At 44.6% G+C, this 22,827-nt stretch overlaps 2 protein-coding genes across 8 annotated transcripts in view; one reads left to right on the top strand and one right to left on the bottom strand.

Annotated features, from left to right (window-relative positions):
- The window catches only part of FAM228B (family with sequence similarity 228 member B), a 32,652-nt gene extending 23,909 nt beyond the window's left edge, over window positions 1-8,743 (bottom strand). For 6 of the 7 annotated variants that reach the window (XM_039721650.1, XM_039721648.1, XM_039721649.1 and 3 more), the window contains exons 1-5: window positions 8,468-8,743; window positions 5,252-5,356; window positions 3,226-3,297; window positions 2,372-2,569; window positions 253-340 (exon numbers count right to left, since the gene is read on the bottom strand). In XM_039721650.1, the coding sequence (XP_039577584.1) occupies window positions 253-340; window positions 2,372-2,569; window positions 3,226-3,297; window positions 5,252-5,344 (451 nt within the window). In that variant the 5' untranslated portion in view covers window positions 5,345-5,356; window positions 8,468-8,743. The remainder of the gene's footprint in view (window positions 1-252; window positions 341-2,371; window positions 2,570-3,225; window positions 3,298-5,251; window positions 5,357-8,467) is intronic. The other variant, XM_039721651.1, reaches the window with a different exon arrangement.
- Window positions 8,744-16,514: 7,771 nt separating this feature from the next.
- TP53I3 (tumor protein p53 inducible protein 3) lies at window positions 16,515-22,741 on the top strand. The gene is made up of 6 exons (XM_039721626.1): window positions 16,515-16,746; window positions 17,851-17,999; window positions 18,676-18,940; window positions 20,541-20,753; window positions 21,463-21,659; window positions 22,432-22,741. The coding sequence occupies exons 1-6, from the start codon at window positions 16,656-16,658 to the stop codon at window positions 22,636-22,638; spliced, it is 1,122 nt and encodes a 373-aa protein (XP_039577560.1). The 5' UTR covers window positions 16,515-16,655; the 3' UTR covers window positions 22,639-22,741.
- The last annotated feature ends 86 nt before the right edge of the window (window positions 22,742-22,827 follow it).

Raw genomic sequence — 22,827 nt, 5'->3', positions numbered from 1 at the left:
GACATCTTCCCTGTGCTGCTACAATGGATTTGAAATGAGGAAAACAAATCTCCCCCTGCCATTGCTACTGTGCCTCAAAAACTTAGGGCTTAGTATAGATCCAGACTGTGTTCCTGGTGAAAACCATGTTCAAACACTCTTGGGCTTAAATGCAGTAGGAGTGAGTTAGTAAAACTAGAACATGCTCCCCTAGAGCAGCACATCAGTAACATGCTCTGTTAACCTCCTGCTGATCAAAGTGGGATTCCAAACCTGCTGACGCCTTCCAGCCGTCTGTGCCCGTCTTCTGGAAGAATGGATCATACTCTGATGGGTCATAATCATCCAAAAACACATAGCCCTGTGGGAGAAGCAGGTACTGGGTCAGGTCTCAGAAGCTACTGGTGGTTACAACAGTGAGAGCAGCCAGCCTGGGTGGGACAGAGCCAGGCACAGTATAACACAGCACCAGAGGTGGTTGAAATCTGTGAATTCTGTGAAAAAAGAATTTCCAGTTTTCAGACACTGCACCTCAGAAAGAAAGTGACTGAATTGTAACAGGAAAATTCCTCCATCTATTTTAATTTATCACAGGCATAAATACATAACAAGTGATTTCATGAAGCATCCAGAAATAATGACAGGCTAAAATGCTAACCTTAAATAGGACAGTCAAGACAATGGAAATTTTTTTTTATTGAAAAATGTTTTTCCAGAGAAGGAAGCCCTGACATTGGCTCAGTTTGTCAGAGCATGGTGCTAATAACACGAAGGTCATGGGTTTGATCTCAGAATGGGCCACTCACTTAAGAGTTGGGCACGATGATCCTTCTGGGTCCCTTCCAATTCAAAATATTCTGTGATGTCAGCAAAACAGATATTAAAAATAAAAGAAAAACAGCCACAGCCTTAGGCAGGTCACTGGTCTGCAAGAGACCAGCTCCATGTCTGGCTGCATGAGCTGGCTTTTCCATCTATACACTGGAATAAAGACCTGAACCCACACTTCATGGTCTAGGCTACAGCTCCACCTCATCAACAACGCTGCCACAACTGAAGGAGAAGGCTGACAGCAGGAAAAGCAAAAGAAAATGGGCAAAAAGAAGGGAGGGAAGGGAAAACACATCCAGAATTAACGACATTAATTAATCCACACAAGTGTCTCAAGTTCTGCAAAATTTATCATAAGCTGCCACAGTTAACGCAAACTTATGCAAATAATGTGTCCTGTAAATATGAAGGGCCTGAGCCTGCTTTTCAGACACTCTGGTGACAGACCTGACACCACAGAGCAAGGAGAAAAGGTAGAAGCTGATCACTGATGCTGTCCTTCAGGCAGAAGGACACATCCCAGTACATCAGCCATTGTCTCTGGAGGGCACCCAGCAAATTCCTGACCTGGCACAGCAGCTTGCAAGATGGACTGATGCAGACCCAGATATGCAGAGTACCCCCAGCACAGCCTAAATCCCAGGACTTCAGCAGTAGGACTGATTCAGTTCTTTCATTCCATGGGTCTGCCACATCAGGCCTTTGAAAAAGAGTTTGGTTTCTTCAAAACAACACAGCTCCCATGGTATTTTTATTTCTGGATAAGTAGGTTGTTTACAGTCTCACAACTCCACTGTGCAGTGGTTTCCACTGACAACAACTGCCTGCTCTCATAAAGTATTATTTTTGTGGCAGATTACGTAACTGCTTTTATTTTTCTCTTTTTTTTTCATTCCTGAGATGCAGAAAGATTAGTTGTGGGATCTGATATTCAAGAGTGGTCTCAAAGTAAGAGCAAAACAAAGAAAACTAACAAGTATTTTCTACAGTGACTGCAGTTTGCAATTTTTATGAATACTGAAACACATGGAACTACAAAATCCATGAGTTGGATCCATTACCTGTCTGCAGACTTAACAAAATTTTTTTTTTATCTCCCTGTTCCCATATTTTTTATTTTATGAAGCTTGATCAGTAGCATCCAAGGCCACAAAATCATTTCACTCATGCTCTGCCAACAGAGTTGCAGTACTGCTGTAGTAACTCCTGAGACTTGAGATTGCAGCCCTCACCCTGCTCACTCAGCCTGTGGTTTGAGCTGACAGAGCTCAAGGTTTTCCCACTAAATGGTCCAGCCCACAGAGACAAACACACCTCAGGAGGGTGTCTCACCATATTCAGACCCCAGCACGTGTTCACTACACCCAGCAATGCTGCTGTTCAACATGCACAGTTGGAACATCACCATTACAGAAGTCCTTGGGAAAAGTAGGTTACAGGCAAGGTATATCTGAACTCCAGGTTGCTCAACAAACAGGGAATAACAGCTAAACCCCTGAACTTGTCCACAACCCTCTGTATACAACCCCCTCCATGACAGAAATGTGTTTCTCATTGATACCTTCTTTGTACAGTAGTTTAAATATTGAGAGAATTGTTCTCGTCTCCTTTTCCACACTTCTTTCTCTGACTGGCTGTCCATTTGGTCCTTAATCTTCTGCATAACTGGCTCTGAAACATTGTCAAGATATTTTTTGTAGAGAAGCTCTGTCTTTCTCAGATCTAGGAAATCACTGTGCTTCAAATATCTGTCCACCTCCTTAAGAAATGGAAAATAAAAACCATAGAAACTATTGGTCAATGACAGTAAAGATTCCACATGTAAAGGATTGCAGCTTGGCTGACCTGACTGCTCACTGTTCCAAGGCATCTATTTTCCAGCCCTTCCTTCTGCTCCTCCTTCTCTCCACTTCCCACCACTTATTTCCAACCTTGCCCTTTCAAGAGCTTTGGCATTCAAACCCTTAATTTTTGAAGCTGTGGTGCAAATTTGGCAGAAAATGACTCACTTTTTCCCATCAGGTTATTGAGCTGAAATCACTGCAGAGCAGGAGGCTGCAAGCACCAGACTGTGCAAGACAGGCAGCAGAAGGACCCTCCCTGCAGCACTGGCAATCTGCTGGATCAGGTCAGAGCAGCCCTCCTGTCCTTTGCTCACAGCACCACTGTCACAAATTACCACACCCACAGGACAAATATTAGTGCAAACAGGCAGTTCAAGCCACCTGGGATTCACATTTAGGGTTACTACTTCAGTCCTATCCAGAGTAGACTGAAGAGATCAGAAGCTCATAACTCTAAATTAGTTTTTCAAGAATACAAGCAATTAACATTTTCTCATGAATCACTGATTAGGAACTAAAAATACCGACATGCAGGAAAGCACACAGCAAATGAAGAAAGAGCAGTTCTTACCCTCACAAAATTCTCTCTGTCCAAGATGCACTCAGCAGAAGCAATGATGTCTCGGCTTTGATCAGGTGCTGCCTAACAAAACATGAACAAAAGCCCACATGAGGTGAAAGCAGGACTTAGAGCAGGAGTTAGATTTACTTTTGAATTAAAAATAATTACCAGTGTCGTGATTAAAGGCACATTATACCACAACCCAGCTGGCAAATCCTTGCAAGATTTGCTCTGAACAGCTGGGTTAAGTAGCAACAGAAGAGTGTTGGAAGAACTGGAATGAGAACTGGAACGTACATGCTCAAACCTCCTTGGCTGCTCCTCACCACCACCAAACACCACTTCCTCCTTGCCACTGTTTCTCACCTGTGGTTCTTTAACTCCTGCATTCCAGACAAGGAGGACAGGCAATGCAGACCAAATCTGTATTTGGGGATGGAATGCATTTTATGCATAGAATGGAATATTAGCCTGCTACTCCCTGTGCTCAATATTGATTTTTAATTCCAATTGACAGTGTAGTTTTCAGTCATGTCTGCCTTGGCCTGCTGACCAGCTCCATGCTCCTACAGGTTTATTACACTAAGATGAGCAGGACACACCACAGCAAGCAAGGAAAACAACAAGAAGTATTAAAAATTCCACCAAAAAAAAAAAGAGAAAGAGGAAATTTAAATTTCTGCCATGTTTCAAGACTCTTACATCCTACTATTTGAAACAACTGATATGTTGTATTATGCCTGATGAATTCACTTCACCTTGTCACAGATCCTTTTTAAGGTCAGTACTGTAACAGCAGCACAAAGACATGGCCATCATTCCACCTAAGAACCATCACTGCTGAACAGGAAAAGAGCTCTCCTTCAGGATGATACATATGTGAAAAATCCTTAAGAACCAAAGTACTTCATTGCTTTGACTGATGGAATGAAGTCCCTTTTCCTGGAAAAGGGCAGGCCCAGGGGCAGCCTCATCATAGTATGCTTACAGAGCAGCTGCAAGAGGACAGAGGCTCTCACTGCACCAGAAGCCACAGCAAGAAGACAAAGGCTAAGAGGTACAAGTTGCATTGGCAGAGGTTTCATCTCAAAGTAAAAAATTAATTTTTACAGTGAGATCAATCATTCACTGAACAGCCTCCCCAGGGATGTGGTGGAGTCCCCATCACTGAAGGTGTTCAAGGTGCAGTTGCACCTGAGCTGGATCCCCTCATCTGGTGTCTCTTTCCCATGAAAGGCTGGGCCAGATGATCTTCCAAGGTCCCTTCCAGCCTGGGCTGTCCCATGAGTCTGTGATTCTAACTAGTCACAAGCTTGTTTCAGGTTTTATGGGAAACTTTTTCACACATGAAATTGCAAGTAAGTTAATAAAGCTGGCTCAAAAGGATGCAAGTGCTCAATAAAAGCCATTTAACCTGTTGCTATTTTTGGAATTCTTTGTTCTCCTTCTCCATGAAAAATATCTCTCAGATTTTACTGAACTTTGAAAATAACAATTTTTCATTCTTCCCTTCATAATTTCTATGTAATTCCTTCACTCATATCTTCACACAACAGACAACCTTCATTCTGTCTTAGCCAATCTTTGGCAATATTTTTCTTTCCAAAACATCTGCTGCAATCAAAATTATTGGCTGTGCCACTCTGCTGGTGCTGAGGAGAACCTCTGGATAAATGTAAAGAAAGGAAAAGATCTGCATAAAAGGACAACCTGCTTTACAAAGGTCAGGTTCTCACCCATGTTCCACAACCAAGGCACAAACTGGGATGCAATGGCAAGAATTAATACAAGTGCAACACCCATTTCTGAGTGTGCTGTGGAGGGACAGACAAAGCACAAAGCTCCTGCTCAGGGCTCACAGATGAGTTCAGGCACGTGCCAGGCATGGAAGTCTGGGAGCACAGACCAGAAAACACTGTCAGGATTTCAGTGGGATTGGGGGGCCCAATTACACTCCTGGCTCCCAGTTACAGCCACTGCTCTCTGTGCTGCTCACAGCAGAACCTGCAGCTGAAGGAATGCTGGCATCACTCACCCTCCAAGGCTTTTGCCGCTTGGGTTTTCTCACAGGTTTCCCATTTGCAAATCTTTGGAGCCAGGGACCTTCTGAGTTATTCACACTACCCATGGCTGGATTGGTCTGGGAAAAACAATAAAACCATCAAAACCCATTAAAAACTATTTTATTAACAGAAAAATCTAAATTTCTTACAATTCCTACTGAGCAGTGAATCAGAACTCTAAAGGACTTCTAATGCTGATACCTGCAGCATTTTGCTGTCTCAGTAAGTAAAACACAGATGAAGTATCAGGTTTACAATCAGATACTGCCTCTGTGGAACCATCTGTCCTCATCACACACCACGGATAGAACATTTTGTTTCAAAGAACAGTGATTGACAAATTATTTGAAAATGCCTGTCAGCTTTGGAAACATTTCAGAGTTATCAAATTTCACCTCCAGACTATTGCTTCTTTCCTTTTTCAATCAGATAAAATTCCTTTCAAGTAACTGCCACATCCCACTATGGCTACATTTTATTGTTTTTTAAAGTTAGTTCTACCAGATGAAGCTTATGCTGAAGTGCTAACTCAGCTCCAGCCAGAAAATTCCATCTTGTCTCTTGTATGTGCATCAGGATATCTGGATTGATTTATAACAGAGACAGTGGAACCACAGAGGCAAAATGCTCCTTACAGGAACCTCCATTTAAACCCCTGTTTGTCTCAGATTCACTGGAGACACACTTCTTCCAGGAAACAATGGATTGACATTAGTTAGGTAAATAACAGAACAAAAGAAAAGCTTATTTCTGCAGAGATACTGACCCCAAGTCTTCAGACAGATCTTGCAGTTATTAAAAAAGAAATAAAAATCTGGTATTCAATTATTTTTTGCAACATCTAGTTATAAGAATCTGAGAAGACTCTCAGGTATTCATAGAAGATAATTTTTTTTTTTTTTTTAGGAGACAACACTTAAGAGTTAATTCTGTCCAATCCAGCACTTTAGTGACAATATCTGACTCCCAGCTTACCTCTCTGGAGTGCAGATTCAAATTTCTTACCATCAGTTCAAGGTAAAGTCTGTAATCTACATCTCTATTTGTTTCACTTTATATTCCCTTTTCATTTTATATTCTGTACCATGACAAAAACATTTGCTGGGATATTCCCCCATCCTCACAGCAATGTTTTCCTTTCTTTTGACTGAAAGTCAGAAATCAGAGGACAGCATCTGTTGGAAGGGACTTGAGGAAGTCACCTGGTTCTGTTGCCTTTTTCCCAAACTGGAAATGAAACTCAAGATAATTTCAGTAAGGAGGTAATAGAAAAGGGATCTTTATTTGAAGGCCTTCAGAGGCAGTTATGGAAAGATGTCCACACAAGCCCACGCCCTCCCAGGGGTGAGCACACTTTTATAGGTTTTAGGAAATTAGCATAATTGATAAAAAGCACCAATTAGGAGGACAACTGGTGATGCAATTCCCCCAGGGCCAAGCCCCTTCTCTGGAGCCCCCCTTCAGCACTAGCTGTACTTTGTCCATGAGAATGTATCCCAAGGAGTTGTTCTCAGCCTTGGCTCCCAGGAAGAACCAAGACAGGAAGAACCAGAGCCCCTCCTGGGGCTTGGAGCTCTGGAATTTGTTTTGTCTTTCTGCTGAGGGAAAGGCCATGGAGAAGTACTGGAAAAACTAGGTACTAATACAGAGTGACAGAGTTACAAATGTATCAGTGAAGAATACAGAGAACACATTAAAAAAAGGCAAAACCCAAATGACATCAGTCTCAGTGCCAGCTTGAAGAGAAGCAAACCTCACAGAACCAATTTCTGATACAAAATTAGCGGGCAAACAGCAAGGGCTGAAAAGATTTGGGTACCTGACATGCTATAGATTTGGCATTAGAAAATTCCAACGCGCCTTCCTACGAGCAATATATCCTGCCCACATGCCCAGGTGCCACAGGCTCCTGTGCCATGCCACCATTTACAGATTTCCTCCAACTCCAAGCAGCCCATCCACCTCACAGAGTGAGCACAAAGCAGAGGAGGTGCTTGGCCTCCTCAGAGTTGGGATCCCAGGGGAGATAAAACAGAGCAAACACAGAGGATGTGCCTCTGCAGCAATCTGCCTCCAGGAGCCCACAAGGGGTAAAGACTAGCAGATTTCCCCCCACAGACAATCTTCATAACTCAAGTCTGTACTGAATCTTAATACTTTCTTTTTCTGCTTTTTTGGGACTCTTGCTGGGAGATGCCAGCCCTCCTCTCTGCAAAGGCAGGGCTCACTGACATGAGACAGCAGCTGTTTTGCAGCTCTTGAATCCACAGATTTAATCACAGGCTTAGACAGAAATAGAGTAAAGGATTTCCAGAACCAGAGTGGATAAAACAAGCATTTAGTCAATCCAGTGGCTGCAGTCTGCAGATGCCAAATCCCATGAGCAGGTTGGCTGTCCTGTATCAGGACATTTGTTTGACTGTGCCAGATCCCTGGAAGTGTCCAAGGCCAGGCTGGATGGGGCTTGGAGCAACCTGGTCCAGGGGAAGGTGTCCCTGCTCACGGCAGGGAGTTGGAACTAGATGATCTTTAGGGTCCTTTCCAACCCAAACCATTCTGTGATAATTAAACTGAGAATAACCTAAAAATCTTTGTTAGATAAACAAGCATCCTTCTGTGCTGTCAGCAGTGCAGCTCTCTATCAGTAAATTTTAAAGACAGGTTTCTCTTCTTTCCTCAGGAAAACGAGGTTCTCCCCCAAACACTCATCTGCTAAAATTCACACTCTCTGTGCCCAAACACGAGGCTTTGCAGCAGCTTTGAGGAAACACATGTTAATCACTCTGTGACAAATATAAGCACCCCCTATATGCCTCAGTCCTCTCAAAACCCCGTTCAGCCACACAGGCTCTCGAGTCACTGCACGGATGTCACCCTGCACAAGCACAGCCTTTACTTGGTGCCCCCGCATTGCCTCATCTGCAGAGAGCGGTGAGAGCACGAGTCTCCAGTGCGAGCAGGGCAGCTCTGCGAACAGAACCTTTTACACCGTGAATGCTGAGCTAACACGTGCATGCCCGGAGGGTCCTGGCCCGGCCCTGCACTTGGGAGGCAGCGATGAGACAAAGGCGGCGAAAGGGAAAGGCTGAGACCCTCTGGGCCCGGCTCGCCCCGCACCCTGCCCGGCCCTGAGGCGGCTCCTGCAGGCCCCAGGGAAGAGCAGGCGGCCAGCAAAAACCCACACCTACCAGCCCCGTGCCGGGGTCCCTCACTGGGGCGGTGAACACAGCCCCAGAAGAGCCAGAGGCAGCGGCACAGCGCTACCAGACAAGCCAAAGGCGCACCGCCCCGCTGAGGGGGAAATGGCGGCGCGCCTTGATCGCACTTCACATCAGCCAAAGCGCCCCTCCCTGACCGAAAAACATAGTCCATCACCCACAGCCTCTCGGGTTGAGGACACGCCGCCCGTAGGGACGGGACCCGGCCTCCCGTGGGGACAGAGACCCGGCTACCGGTGGGGACAGGGCACAGAAACCTGTGGGGACAACGCTGGGGCAGTCCTGATCTGGCGCCGAAGACAGACGGGGCGGCGGCACGACCAGATCCCTCCGCGCCCGGCGGCGCAGAGTCCCGCACTGCCACGGCAACCCCAACGCGCGCGCTCCCGCCGGCAAGGCTTCCCACCAATCAGAGAGGGGAGCGCGCGGTGAGCGAGCCAATCAGGAGCGAGGGAGGCTCCGCCGAGCCGAGCCGAGCCGAGCCGAACGGGGCCGGCGAAGCCGGGCTCCCCGGTTTATTATCCAAAGTTCATTAAATCGTATTACGAGATTTCACACGTTCGCCCGCAGTGTTGACCATGACACCAAATCTGAAACCGCGATCAACCGGATACCATCAGATGAGAGAAATGTCAGGGCTTTTCCCCCTGCAGCGCTGCACTGACACAGAGATCTCACAATATCTGTGTGCCACGTAAACGGGGGATCTCCTGGAGCCCTTTATACTTTATTTTTGAAAATGTATTATTATGATTGATGTGTCAGTGCCCCAGGCATGATGAGACCCTTGTGCCCAGCCGCCTGCCGCTGCCCTGGAATGGGATCCCCTGCACAGCCCAGGGTGTGTCCATTAACCTGGCCAGGGACTTGTGACAGCAGCTGTCAGAGCCAGACCCCTTATATCAGTCTGGAAAGAAAGACCCCCATCCCCCTGGATTCCCCACACTCTTAGTCTCAGTGCTTTTAATTTTGTCATTTTATAAACTACCATTGTCTGCCAGCATCCTTGAAGGACTCAGGCTGAGCAATTTAAGGAATAACACACTTTATTAACAAACACACTGATCACAGAAGACTGTCACAGGGTGGGGGCAGAGATTGTCGCTGACAGTGCAAGAACGGGTTTGGAGGGATACACAGGCTCTGATCATCAGTGAAAGTTTGAGATAATCAATGTGTACAGAACAGGGATCCTACCCAACAGGTGTGCCCATGGGGGAAAAGCCAAGATCAGCCCCATGAACCCATCCCAGAAGTTATGTGGAGCCTTTCCTAACTTGCCCCCTCTTAACTCACTGTTAGACTATTTCTTTACACTTAGGTGAAGCTTGAGTGACTCTAGTCAAACATACTTTTGTTCTTGATTGGTGCAAAATTCCCTCACTTTGCTCTCAAAGACAGTTAACAAAATAGAGAGTGTGTGCTCAGGGAGGGGTGGTCTCACTTTGTGGGTGGGTAACTTTGGGATGGAGGTGTGTCACACCTTTACAATGAGAGTACAAAGAGTGGGATTCATCTGAGGAGAGCGATTTCCCCTCAGCTGCTGACTGAGGAACAGGACATCTCCATCCTGTGCCTGGCAGCTGCTGTGTGGTTTGTCACCTACAAGAGTTCCCATTCCTGCAGGGATCACAGCAGAGCCTGGCCATGGATCCCCATCCTGCTCCACCTTCCATTTCACCCCTCCTTAGCATCTGCTTCAGGCTGCAGGGGGAACTACCATGGGATGAATTCTGTGCTTGCCAACTGCATTCCCTCCTGGAAATAGCAACTGCATTTTACCCTGAAATTTCCTAATGTTACAGCTTCTGTTGGAATGTGATTATAACTTTAGCCTCAAGATTTTCCCCTAAATGTCTCTAACTCCCCCCCATTTTCCCACTTAATCAACCCCATGACTGTAGCACTCAAGCTTCCCAATATCCAAGTGGAGTTCAAGAGTGTTTCAAGCATTTGTATGCATGGATTATCTGATATTTGTAGGGGTGGCCAATAGGCTAATTGCCTCATAATAATACAATCTTTAACATATAATACATTTATCAAGACAAAAAGCAAAAGGGTTAATACCAATACAACAAATTCCTGTAGCAGCTGGTGATCATCTGAAAAGGGTATCCCACAACCACTGTTCTCTGCATCTTTCTTGACTGGTTCCAAAATGTGATGTATTTTCTCCACATCGTGATGGACAAGGACCAGAGTCCTTTGTCCATTTTCTTGAGCTTGTTTCAACAATTGTTTTAAGTCTTTATGTTGTAGCAGTTTCCTGCTCAAGGTGAGATTCATTCCAATAGGCGTGGGCAGCAGGTCTTGAATCAGCATTTAGTTAAACTGGAACAATCTGTAAGATATGACAGGAGCTAAGTAAATAAAACCACGTCTGTAATTTCAATGAACTTACAAACATTTGAGTGATTACTTGTAGCTTCACTAACATTATCTATGAGTTACCATGGAATCACAAAGACTTCTCGCACTTCTCTCACCAATATGTACAATTGAAAACATTTTCAGGCATTTCACTGGGATGTGTCTCAAAATAACAAACACTTTTTGTTCAGTGTCAAGACAAATTACTCTCTTAAGCTTTGAGAGTGCTGCTTTCACAAATGACTCTTGTTCTTGCACAATGGCATCAATGCCTTGCCATTTTCCCCATCCTTTTGTGCCCACAGTCTCTGCTCCAGGGGATAGAGTATAGTCCCACCGTGACTGAACCCTCACACAGATTCGATTAAGTGTTAAGGTTCGAATCTTCTGAACCTTCAGTGCAAAATCCCTATTTCAATTTAGAAGGAGAGGCCCCTCCTGGATTCCCCCTGCTCCTAGTCAGTGTGTTATCAGTTCTGTCAAGCATGCTGCCTGTGCCAGAGCCCTCAAAGGAGTCACACTAACAGTTTATGGAATAACATTTTATAAATATGGAATAACAGTTTATAAATATAACAGAAAATTGTGACAGGTTGAGGTTTGAGGATAGCCAGTGATAGTATCTCACTGCAAAAATGTATTCAGAGCAACACACAGATAATCCCTAACAAAAGCTGTCTCGAGGTAATTAATCAATCAATATGTGGAGAACAGAGTTCTCACCCAACAGATGTGCCTGCAGGACCTGCAGGGAAGAAGATGCATTTTTTTTTTTTTAATGTGGCTTTCGTCAGGGGTTTGTTTAGTTCACCTTTGCCCAGGGGAAGGGGAATTGGAAGTTTCTCTTCAAAAGACTCTGTTCACCAGGTAAAGCCTGATGAAGCCTTAAAATCTACAGATTGAGAGTAGCCAGAAGATACAGAGGAGATAAATGAGCATTAACGAACATCTCCCTCTGGGACAGTTGGAGACACCTGGTCTGGGAAAAGATTGATAAGAGAACCAAAGAATAAGGTCCTAATCAACGTCAAAGGTGAAGGAATCAATAACCATTAGATATCAAACACTAAGAATTGTGTAATTTAAGACCAATGAACATGAATTTCTTTGGGGTTTGTATGTATAAATATGTGAAAAGTCTAGTAAAGAACCATGTGTGATGGAATGATTTTCACTGTACAACCCAGGCATGTGTGAATAAAATAATTTATACCGCACATCCTGGCCAAAACAACATCCTGGCCAGAAAAAAAGAAATGCCTCAGTTCTCCAACATTGAAAATATGTTGCTGGAGAGTTTCTGTTTTCCCCATAGTTTCAGTGATAATGTGACCATAACTTTAGCCTCAAGATACTTCTCAGGTTTCTTTAATTTCCCCCCAGTCATCTGGTCACACTGTGCTAGAACTAATTATTATTTTTTTTTTAAATAATTTTTGGTTTGGGTCAAGCCCAGCCCAAAAAAAAAAAACCAAAAAACCCTCAGGTCCCTCCTTCTGCTCTGATCTAATGGTTGTAGCAAATTTTATCTCATTTCTTAGTGTTTTCACTGTGGACTGTTTCCTCAGCAACATGAAAATTTAATGCCAGGAGAAAAAAAATCAGAAATATTTACACTACAAAAATGTAACTGGACTTTTATGGCCTTTCTGGAAAAGAGGACCAGTTTCCTCCTGGTCAATTCTTGTGCCTTTCTTGTTGTTGCTGCTGTTATTTTGCTTATCTGAGGCCTTACATTTCATCTGCTGAAAGTCCTGAATTTCACATGGAGGAAAATATGAAAGGGAGGAGGAATTATACATCTATCTTTTTACAGAACAGAATGAAAATGAACCAGCTTCAGGCTTTGCTGAGTGACAGCCTTGCCAGCACAAAAAGCATGTGGAAAATGCAGTTATCATTGGTATAAAGACAAGTCTCTGCATCGACCTTTGGCTTTAATGTGAGAGATCAAGAGCTTCCTGGGAAGTGACAGCAGAGGTGGAAACTCTGTGAAATCAGAGCACAAAGCAGAAATAATGGCAGGGAGCACAGCACTCTACTAAATCCACTTGTTCTCTCAGCCTCAAAGCCCAGTGCCGGGGTACAGCTCAGCTGACTTGCAAGGTGGTTGCTAATTTCACATCTTTGATTTTTTGGAACAAAGATGCCATTTAAGTGGCATTTTGGAGGAGTCCTTTTTAACCACGTTGTGCTCAGTGATCCTGACAGTAAAGCAGATGGATGTGGGTCCATTCTCTGGCCCTGAGACCTGCTGGAATGGAATATGCTGTGCCCATGCTATAACCCCAAAGCTGTGGCTGAACTGGATTGCTGGTTGGGAACATAGATCTAGATTCAATGCCAGGGGTTGATACAGAAATATTTTCTGCCTAATTCTGGAGAAACAATGCAGTGAAACCACCTGTAGCTGCCAAGTTACTATCACTGATACAGCACATGAAACAAGCCCGTTCTTTTATCCAATGACAGCTCTGTCTGTGCCCAGAATCACAGAACCACAGAACCATGGCTGGAAAAGACCTAAAGATCACCAAGTCCAGCCATTAACCCAGCACTGCCAAGCCCATCACTAAACCACGTCAATCAGTGCCACATTTACATGTCTTTTAAGGGATGGTGACCCTGGGCAGTGTGTTCCAGTGTTTCACAGCCTTTTGGTGAAGAAATTATTCCTAAAATCCAGCCTGAACCTCCACTTATGCAACTTGAGGTCATCTCATCTTGTTCTACCACTTGTAACTTGAGAGAAGAGCACAACCCCCCTCAGGCTTCACCCTCCTGTCAGCTGTACAGAGAGGATGGTCTCCCCCTGAGTCTCCTGGGCTGAGCCCCCTCCCCAGCTCCCTCAGCTGCTCCTCATCAGACCTGTGCTCCAAACCCTTCCCCAGCTCTGTTCCTTTCTCTGGACCTGCTCCAGCCCCTCAATGTCCTTCCTGAATTGAGGGGCCCAGAACAGGACACAGCCCTCGAGGTGACCTCAGCCGTGCCCAGCACAGGGGACAGTCCCTGCCCTGGCCCTGCTGCCACACCATGGCTGGTACAGCCCAGGTGCCTTTGGCCTTCTTGCCCACCTGGGCACAGCTGGCTCAGGTTCAGCTGCTGTCCCCAGCACCCCCAGGTCCTTTTTCACTGGACACCTTTCCAGCCACTCTGCCCCAGCCTGTGGCACTGCAGGGCTTGTTGTGACCCAGGTGCAGGACCCAGCATTTGGCTTTGCTGAACCTCAAACAACTGACCCCAGCCCATGGATCCAGCCTGTCCAGACCCCTCTGCAGAGCCTCCCCACTCTCCAGCAGATCAGCACTCAAACTGGTGCTGTCTGGGAACCTATTGAGGATGGACTCGGTCCCCTCATCCAAACCATCAATAAAGACATTAAACAGAGCTGGCCCCAGTGTGAAGCCTTGGGAAATGAGATTTATTAAATCTAACAGCAAGGCCTTCCCCTATAAGCTAACTTCAGACTAGCTCTATCTTATTATTGTCAGCAGGACTACACACAGAGCTGGAGCAGGTCCAAAGGCACCATTGTCTGCCTGGCTGGCTCAGTAATAAATTCAGGAGCCATATCATATTTGATGTGAGATTTTTTTTTTTTTTTCCCTGCTATGGAAGAAAGGCAGAAAGTGTAAAGCTGAGAGATTGCAAAAAATGCCAGCACTTTCAAAATCCTGTAACAATATCCACTCATTATTTGCTCTTGCAAATAGTAACATTGTTCAAAAGCAGCCACAGTTCCTAGCAAAGACTAATGCTAAGTTTTTCCAGGGCCAGATTTGCAGTAGTTTTTCTTTGGAGTTTACTCTTGCTGTCCTGGATGATTTCTTTGTGGAAAAAAAAAAGAAAAGTAACTTTTCTTTGCATGTTACAAGATATTTCTGAAAATTATTTAAAGTGCAGCTCAGTACTTATTCTTTAAAGCAGATAATACCTCACAAATATAGGTATTTAAAATTTTCAGACAGAAACAGCACTGTCATCATTTGAGTGTAAGTACAGTGTAAGGGGGATTTGAACTTGAAAAAAAGCATCTCCATTACAGCAATTCGGTATATGAATTTTATAATGATTTAAATTTTTATTTATTTATGTCCTTGTGCTATTATAGCACACTACTTTAGAGAGAAAGGTGGCTGAATCAACAGAAAACTTGGACTTCATAAACCTTAAGAGTGCTCATTAGGAAATAAAGCATAGAAGTTCAAAACTTTAAACAAGAAACTGCTGCTTTACAACATTCCAGCTGCTGAGCTCCCTTCTGTTTTTTTCTAGAACAATTATGGGCTTGCTGCTCATAAAAGGACTACTCTATGCATCTTTTCTGTAAGTTTCTTAACTGAATTGAAAGTGATGTCTTCAATACTTGGTTTAAGATGCTCTGCTTTATCTTTCTAATGTTGTATTTTAGCCTGCTTCCAGATAACATAGTTACTAATCTCAGTACACAAAGTTCTCTAATGGCATTACAGCTCTGCAGGGGCCACAGACCCAAGGGACAAAGGAAATTTCTACATTAACACATTTTCAGACTGTCTTGTACATCCTTGAATAATAAAACATATTTTCATCATGTGAATCTGCATTGTCAATTACTGTAATAGAAAGTTATTTTAAACTGCAGTGGATTGCAAAGTTCTCCGGGGACAGTGGAGGAGGGACAATGCCAGCAGTGGCACTGAATCAGGCTGTGCGTACTACAGACCAGGCTTCATGATCTTTTCATCTTCAGACACACATCAATTATTAGCTCTTCAAGTCACGTGAGAACAAAAGAATTTTTAGCTATACTTGATTCTAAATTTGTTCAGTTTCAAAGAGGAATTTAAAAGCCTGAATACAAAAATATCATTATTACAGGGGAAAAAAAATCCACAAAAAAATCCCCACACGTATGAGTTACCATTTTAAAGTAGTCTGAAGTGTCAATTTTATTCCCTGACAGCTCAAACACTCAACAGCTGGTGATCAGGACACGGAGAAAAGTGTGATCTGATCCTTCTGCAAAGCTCAAGGAGATAGTATCAGACTTTTAGAACAGTACTGATTCTGATTCCAAACCACCAGGTAGAAACACCTGGGGTTTAAGGACGAGAACCAGCGGGCTCTGAACGCCGCTGTTCCCCGGGAGCAGAGCCCAGGGCAGCATCCCCAGCGCGCTCAGGGCATCGGGGCTGGCACAGCTCCCACGCCCTCAGTGCAACCCGAGTGTGAGACACTGAGAGTTCTGAAACGACAGCGCCTGCACGGCTGGAGCACACCCCATTGTTATGAATAGAAAGTTATACAACCTAAAAGATGTTGATTAAAGACACGCCCCGGGGTGTTAGACAAAAAACCGGGAATCTGCGACTCTCCCGTGAGGACGGAATCCCCAGCTCTGCCTGCAGACCAGCGGACAAAGCTGCATCACCCTCCTCCTCCTCCGTGGCACTGGGAGCAACGGCAGCGTGGGCGCGACCCGTAGATTTCTCCCCACCTGAGCTGATTCTTCTTAATAAAGGCATAAAAAAGGAGAAAGATCTCCTGCCCATTTATTTCACCCATCACACACACTGGCACAGGCACGGGCAGCAGGCCAAGCTCCCCCGTGTGCTCGGGCAGCGGCCGATCTCTGCCGCAAGGCCAAGCGGGAAAACATCTCTGTGCCAAGCCATGGAATGATCCAGGTCGCTCCCAGAAACAATGGGGAGCTGTGCTAATATTTCTGACTCCTCATATCTGTCGCTCCAAAGCAGAACAGCCTCGCCCTGTTCCTTGCCTTGGCCTGCAGGGGAGCAGCTGAATGCCAGGAGGAACTGGGATCGGACTCTGCTCCCGAGGACAGGCTGGGTTTGTTCCGGGGCACACTGTCCCTCCTTCCTTACAGGAAAAAGGTGAGCTCGGGAGCCACGGAGTTGCTTAAAATTGTTGTTTTCAGCCACTGCTGGCAGATCTGAGAGCTTGAAATGGTTGGAAACTTGTATCACAGTTCCTGCGGTTTTCTGTGCATTTGAGAGTAATGTAAATATTCAGATCCTCTTGGCTTTTTGGTTTTGTTTTGTTTTTTGGGGTTTTTAAAACATTTTTGTGAGCCTGCTTCTAGCAAAAAAGACAATAATTTATAGAAAAGCAGGTTAATGAACTCTGACAAAAGAGGGACAAAAGCTTCTTTCATATCTTATTTTAACTGAGTAAATTTGGACCCAATTAAGACAGCAGAAACAATTGTTATGAGGTGGCATCAGGTGGGCTTTCCATTGAATTTTTTTGCTGATACAGGCAAATTTTGTGGGACTGGATTAAATGGTTAATAACAATGACTACACAGCCAGCCTCAGAAACAAAAGCCTTTAAATTGCATTTTATACAAATGGAAGTGCTTGTTCACCATAAAATAACCATAGAGCACCACCCTGTGGGGACTGACATCCCTGGGGTTTCAAGCTGTTTATCATTCTGCATTTGCAGTCTTACCACAAGTAATTAGGTATGCACTTAGCTTTTCCTGTGCAGAAATCTGTGATTTCTACAGAGGGCAGGGTGGTCTGTCACGCAGTGCTGCTTATTTGGAGAGGCCCTGGCCTGCAGCCCATCCCAGTGCTGAACCAGCTCTCAGCAAGTAACACAGGCTGTTCCCGTTGTGATTGCCTCTCCTTCTCATCTCCTTCCACCCAGGACCCAGGGAACAGAGAGAAGACTTTTCCTCATTTGATTTTACCAGGCAGGAGAAAAGGCTTGACAGCTCAGCCCACCTCATCATCTGCTGGTGCCAAAAGGATCCCAGGAACAGCATCTGAGGAGGTACCTGAAAGACTCCTGCAGCAGTGAGAGCCTGTACCACAGCAAATCAGGCACACAGCAATCACCTCCTGAAGCAAGGGAAATAAATTGGGATTTTTAAAGCCATTTGTTACCTTTCATTACTGAGATTTTTCCACTGCACGTGCCTGCATTCATGCAACGTTTGTTCAGTTTGGTTTTGTTTGTTTGTTTTTTAGAGAAAATGTTTGCAGCTTATTTTGATTGCCCAGGAGGCCCAGAAAATCTCTATATGAAAGAAGTGATGAAGCCAAATCCAGGAGAAGGAGAAGTTCTTGTGAAGGTCTCTGCCAGTGCTCTGAATAGGGCCGATTTACTCCAGGTACGTGTAGGTTATGCAGACTTATGCACCTAAAAACAACACATTTTTCAAGCCTCTCTGTGAAGTCCTGACAGATCAGATGAGCTAAAAGAGTTTGAACCTGGTGAGCACTGGGACTGGAAAGTTCATAGGGCTGAAAGAAGAGATGCTTGTTGATTCAGCAGATAAATGTTTTTATCTGAGATAGTGCAGTGCTGGGCTGGCGTGGAAAGGCAGCTGCCTTTCAACAAAAACATGTAAAACCAAAGCTCTGATCTTTCTAGATCTTAGACCCTTTTCTGGGTATTTGAGATGAAAAGGAAATGTTCCAATGGCACAGTTCCAGTGGGAGAAAATTTATTCAAATTCACATTCAAATTATTAGTTTGAGCTGCAAGCCGTGCTCTGCAAATAGAGTCCATAGTATCTCCAGAGCACGGATTAGCCTGGAGGGAACCCACAAATATTTCAATTTATACTTATTTTAAGAATAAGACTTAGGAAGAATAACACTTAGGAAGCAAAAGTGTTTCCATAGGCTAGAAGATCCTCAAATTACTGCAACATATGCACAGGGCAAAATCAGGATCAAACAAATAAGAATTTAAGCTGAAGATATGTGAGTGAAATTGCAGGTCATTACACTCATTGATGGTTTTTCCTTCCTTGCCTTTTTTTTTTTAATTTTTATTTTAGAGGAGAGGGAAGTATGTACCCTCCCCCCAAAGGAGCAAGTGACATTTTAGGCCTGGAAGCAGCTGGGAGCGTGGCTGGGCTGGGTCCCGGCTGCTCGGGCCGGTGGAAGATCGGCGATGCAGTGATGGCTCTGCTCCCCGGGGGAGGCCAGGCACAGTATGTGACAGTGCCCGAAGGCCTCCTGATGCCAGTTCCCAAAGATATGACTTTTATCCAGGCTGCAGCCATTCCTGAAGCCTGGCTAACAGCATTTCAGCTGCTCCACTTTGTAGGTGAGAGGTGCATTTCGCCATTTATCCCGCCAAAACAACTCATCTTAATTTCTGTTACAAAATACTTTCCTTGTTGCCTCGATTTGAATATTGCTTCCCTTCAAAGAACCTTTTCTCTGTCACTTTGTTCTTGTGGATCAGAATCCATTATGCCAGACACAAATCTCTGAATCTTGACCACCTCTCCTCGGTGCCAACCCACACTGTTGATTACACATTTACAAGAAAGGATATGCAAAGATGGCCAATTCCTTTTCATGTATTTCTCAGTTTGAATAACTGAATTGTTTGGGTTGAAAAGGAACTAGGTGATCTAGTTCCTTGCCATGGACAGGGACACCTTCTCTCTGTCACTTTGTTCTTGTGGATCAGAATCCATTATGCCAGACACAAATCTCTGAATCTTGACCACCTCTCCTCGGTGCCAACCCACACTGTTGATTACACATTTACAAGAAAGGATATGCAAAGATGGCCAATTCCGTTTCATGTATTTCACAGTTGAATCACTGAATTGTTTGGGTTGAAAAGGAACTAGGTGATCCAGTTACCTGCCATGGAAAGGAACATCTTCCATTAAGCCTAAACCCTGAAATTATTCCTACCTTTTCTAGGCACCTGAAAACACATATTACTTCTAAGGATCTGGCTTCACTGCATGCATGACCATACCAAGAACTTTATCACTAATTGCTTGTGAATCAACAGTAGGCAACACCCTGTACCTTTGTTTAACGAGATACTATCTGTAAATACGACCATACCAAGAACTTTATCACTAATTGCTTGTGAATCAACAGTAGGCAAGATCCTGTACCTTTGTTTAACAGAGATATTATTTGTAAATATTATTTGTATTATTTGTAAATAATATCTCTGTTATAAAGTAAAATCCACTCTAATCTGATTTAAAATAGACAGAAGCCCACACTCTTAATTTTAAAAATAAGCTGCCAAGGTAATCAACAGCAGCACTTGCCAAGGTTTTCATCCAGTGAGAAATATCCTTCTTCTACACTCTTCAGCAGTAGCATCTAAAAGATCCAATAAGGAACAAAAGTTCCAAACATAACTTCCCTGCAGACTTGCTTCAAGCAGTGCTGCTTCCTGGGGATCAGTGGGAGGCTGCTTGGTGCCTCACTTTCAGGAGCAATTGGTGAAACACAAATTAATGCAACCAATAGATGGTAAAATGATTGGTGGGATTGGTCTTTAATGTCACCCAGCATTTCTGGTATTTCTCCATTGCTGAGTGCCTGGTTTCTCAGTATGAACATCCTCCAAGTGTGTTTCCTACTGATGGTATAAAAAGGCTGTGACTGCACTCACTTAAGCATCTTGTTCACAGATGCCCAGAACTGCACATGGTCAAGATAAAGTCCTTCCACTGAGGCTGAGAAAATGGCATCCTGTCAGCACACTGCAACCTCTGCTCCTTCTGGATTTCTCTCTTTTACGAAGGCTATGAAGATGTCCAATTGTCCAAAGTCTAGTCACGGGCAACTCTTTCAACCTCCTCTTCACTATCTTCCAGATCGTTCATATTTTAATCCAAAGGTGATGCCCAAAGGGTGACCACTTTCCTTCTGCCCTCCTCCAGGTAAAGTACAGGAGGGTGAGAAAGTGTTGATCCACGCTGGAGCCAGCGGGGTTGGCATGGCAGCCATTCAGCTGGTGAGACTGGCAAAGGCCATTCCCATTGTGACAGCAGGAACTCAGCAGAAACTGGAAGCAACAGCAAATGCTGGAGCGGCTGCAGGGTTCAACTACAAGAATGAAGACTTCAGTGAAAAGGTCTTGGAGTTCACCCAAGGTAAAAACCTCTCTGTGAAAGTGGGAATGGTCCTCCCAACACGTGGACTCAGTTTCAGCTGTCACCTGGTGAGGGAGCAGACAGTGGTGACCCTGGAAGCACAACCTGATATCCTGCTCAGCCCAGAACAGGCCTTTCCTTAGTTTAATTGTGCTGTTTTCTGCATGGGCTCTCTTTGGCTGTGTTCATTTGGGATATAAATAGTGTGCCATGTTATTGCTACCTCCCTGAGGAACTGTGGGACCAAATCCCTGCATTTTGGTGTTTGACTCATCACAGAAGCACAGCATGGCCTGGGTTGGAAAGGGCTTTAAAGATCATCTCATTCCAATGCCCTGCCATGGGCAGGGACACCCCAGCTTGCTCTGAGCCAAATCCAACTTACCTTGAACATTTCCAGGGGTGGGGCACCTACAGCTTCTCTGGGCAGCCTATGGCAGTGCCACTTTACTCTTAAACTGTTAGAAAAATGTAGCTTTTCTAAGCATTTGGGGTTTGCTTATGGGTAAGTGATGGTTCTTTTCTTGTGCCTGATTCCGTAATTCCTTACAAACCACTGTGCCAATTCCTAATTTCAGTAGAAAGATTTAAATAAGAATTGTAGGGCCAATTCTGTACCTATAAATAACACGGTTTTAGTCTTGCATGAAATTATCCTACCCTTAATGAAGCTTATTCATTGCTAAAATCTTTTCTGTTTCTACTTGAGGTTCTGGAGTAGATATTATTTTAGATTGTGTTGGGGCCTCATACTGGGAGAAGAATCTGAACTGTCTGAACACCGATGGCCGGTGGATTATTTACGGACTGCTGAGTGGAGGTGAAGTCCATGGGGATTTGCTGGCAAGGCTGATTTCCAAAAGAGCCAGCATCCACACGAGCCTGTTACGGTCCCGAGACAAGGAGGCAAGTAGTGGCTATCAGCAGTTTGATCTTATAATTTATTATAGTTTTGAGAGCTTTCGTTTAAAACCAGTGTTAAACACATTCTTGTGTGTTAAACAGTGTTAAACACATTCTTGACAAAAATGCCCCACCTTGAACTGTTACTACATACTTTGGAAAATGTCACAAAATTAAGTTGTAAATTTTTTTCTATTTTTATCAAATTCCTCCCTGAATGAGAGGAATGACAACCAGGACTTCTTAATGTGCTTCATGGATGCCATAATTTAGATAATTGGCCCTAGAAGAAATAAAACTGTAGTGACTGGGCAACTGGATCAAGTCTGAGGAGGGAAAAATAAAAATCTCTATTAGATCACTTCAAAGTAGAAACCAAGGCCATTTGGATGCCGAGTACCAAAGAAAACTCATTTTATGTGGAATGTTCTCAGATGTGACAGTAAAAGACCCACAGTGCAGAGCCCTAAGGTGGATTCTGTGCATGGTTTAAGACAGAACATTTACAAGACCTTTATCATTTTGATTTGAATGGTTCTGCAGGGAGCTCACACCACTTGCTTTGGGGAATTTCATTCAATTGAGATGTAATAAATCTAAAAGCTTTCTTCTTGTTTGTAATTTAGACCTGTCAGGTGTTTTTATCTCCGTTTCACTGGGAGAATGTCAGAAGGTGTCTCCTTGAGGGCCGTGTACACTATTTACACGCCGTGCTGTGAGACGCCTCACTCGGTGAGTGAAGCGCTGTCAATAACCTTGCGGTGTCTCTCCCCAGTACAAGCAGCGGCTGGTGAGAGCCTTCACGGAGGAGGTGCTGCCCCATTTCTCCGCGGGGGCTTCCCCCCGGCTCCAGCCCCTCGTGGACAGCGTTTACCCCCTGCACGCCATCGCTGAGGCGCACAGAGCCATGGAGGAAAACAAGAACATCGGCAAAATCGTCATCGAAATCCCCGTCTGCGTCAAGAAAGGGCCGCCGCAGTAGCTGCTGCGGGACAGTCACTGCGGGGCCGCTTCTGCTCCCGATTCGCGTGGGGGGCGAGGAGGGGGAGAGGATAAGGAGGAAGCGTTTATTAAAGAGGTTCATGCGGAAATTGTGGCAGCGTAGTGCAAACGCGAGGGGCCGGGACTGAGGGCCGGGACTGAGGGCTGAGGGGCGGGGTTGAAATAAAGG

This window comes from Passer montanus, unplaced genomic scaffold, assembly GCF_014805655.1.
Source record: "Passer montanus isolate IOZ18808 unplaced genomic scaffold, ASM1480565v1 scaffold46, whole genome shotgun sequence".
NCBI lineage: Eukaryota > Metazoa > Chordata > Aves > Passeriformes > Passeridae > Passer > Passer montanus.
This window is presented reverse-complemented; position numbering and strand designations above follow the sequence as displayed.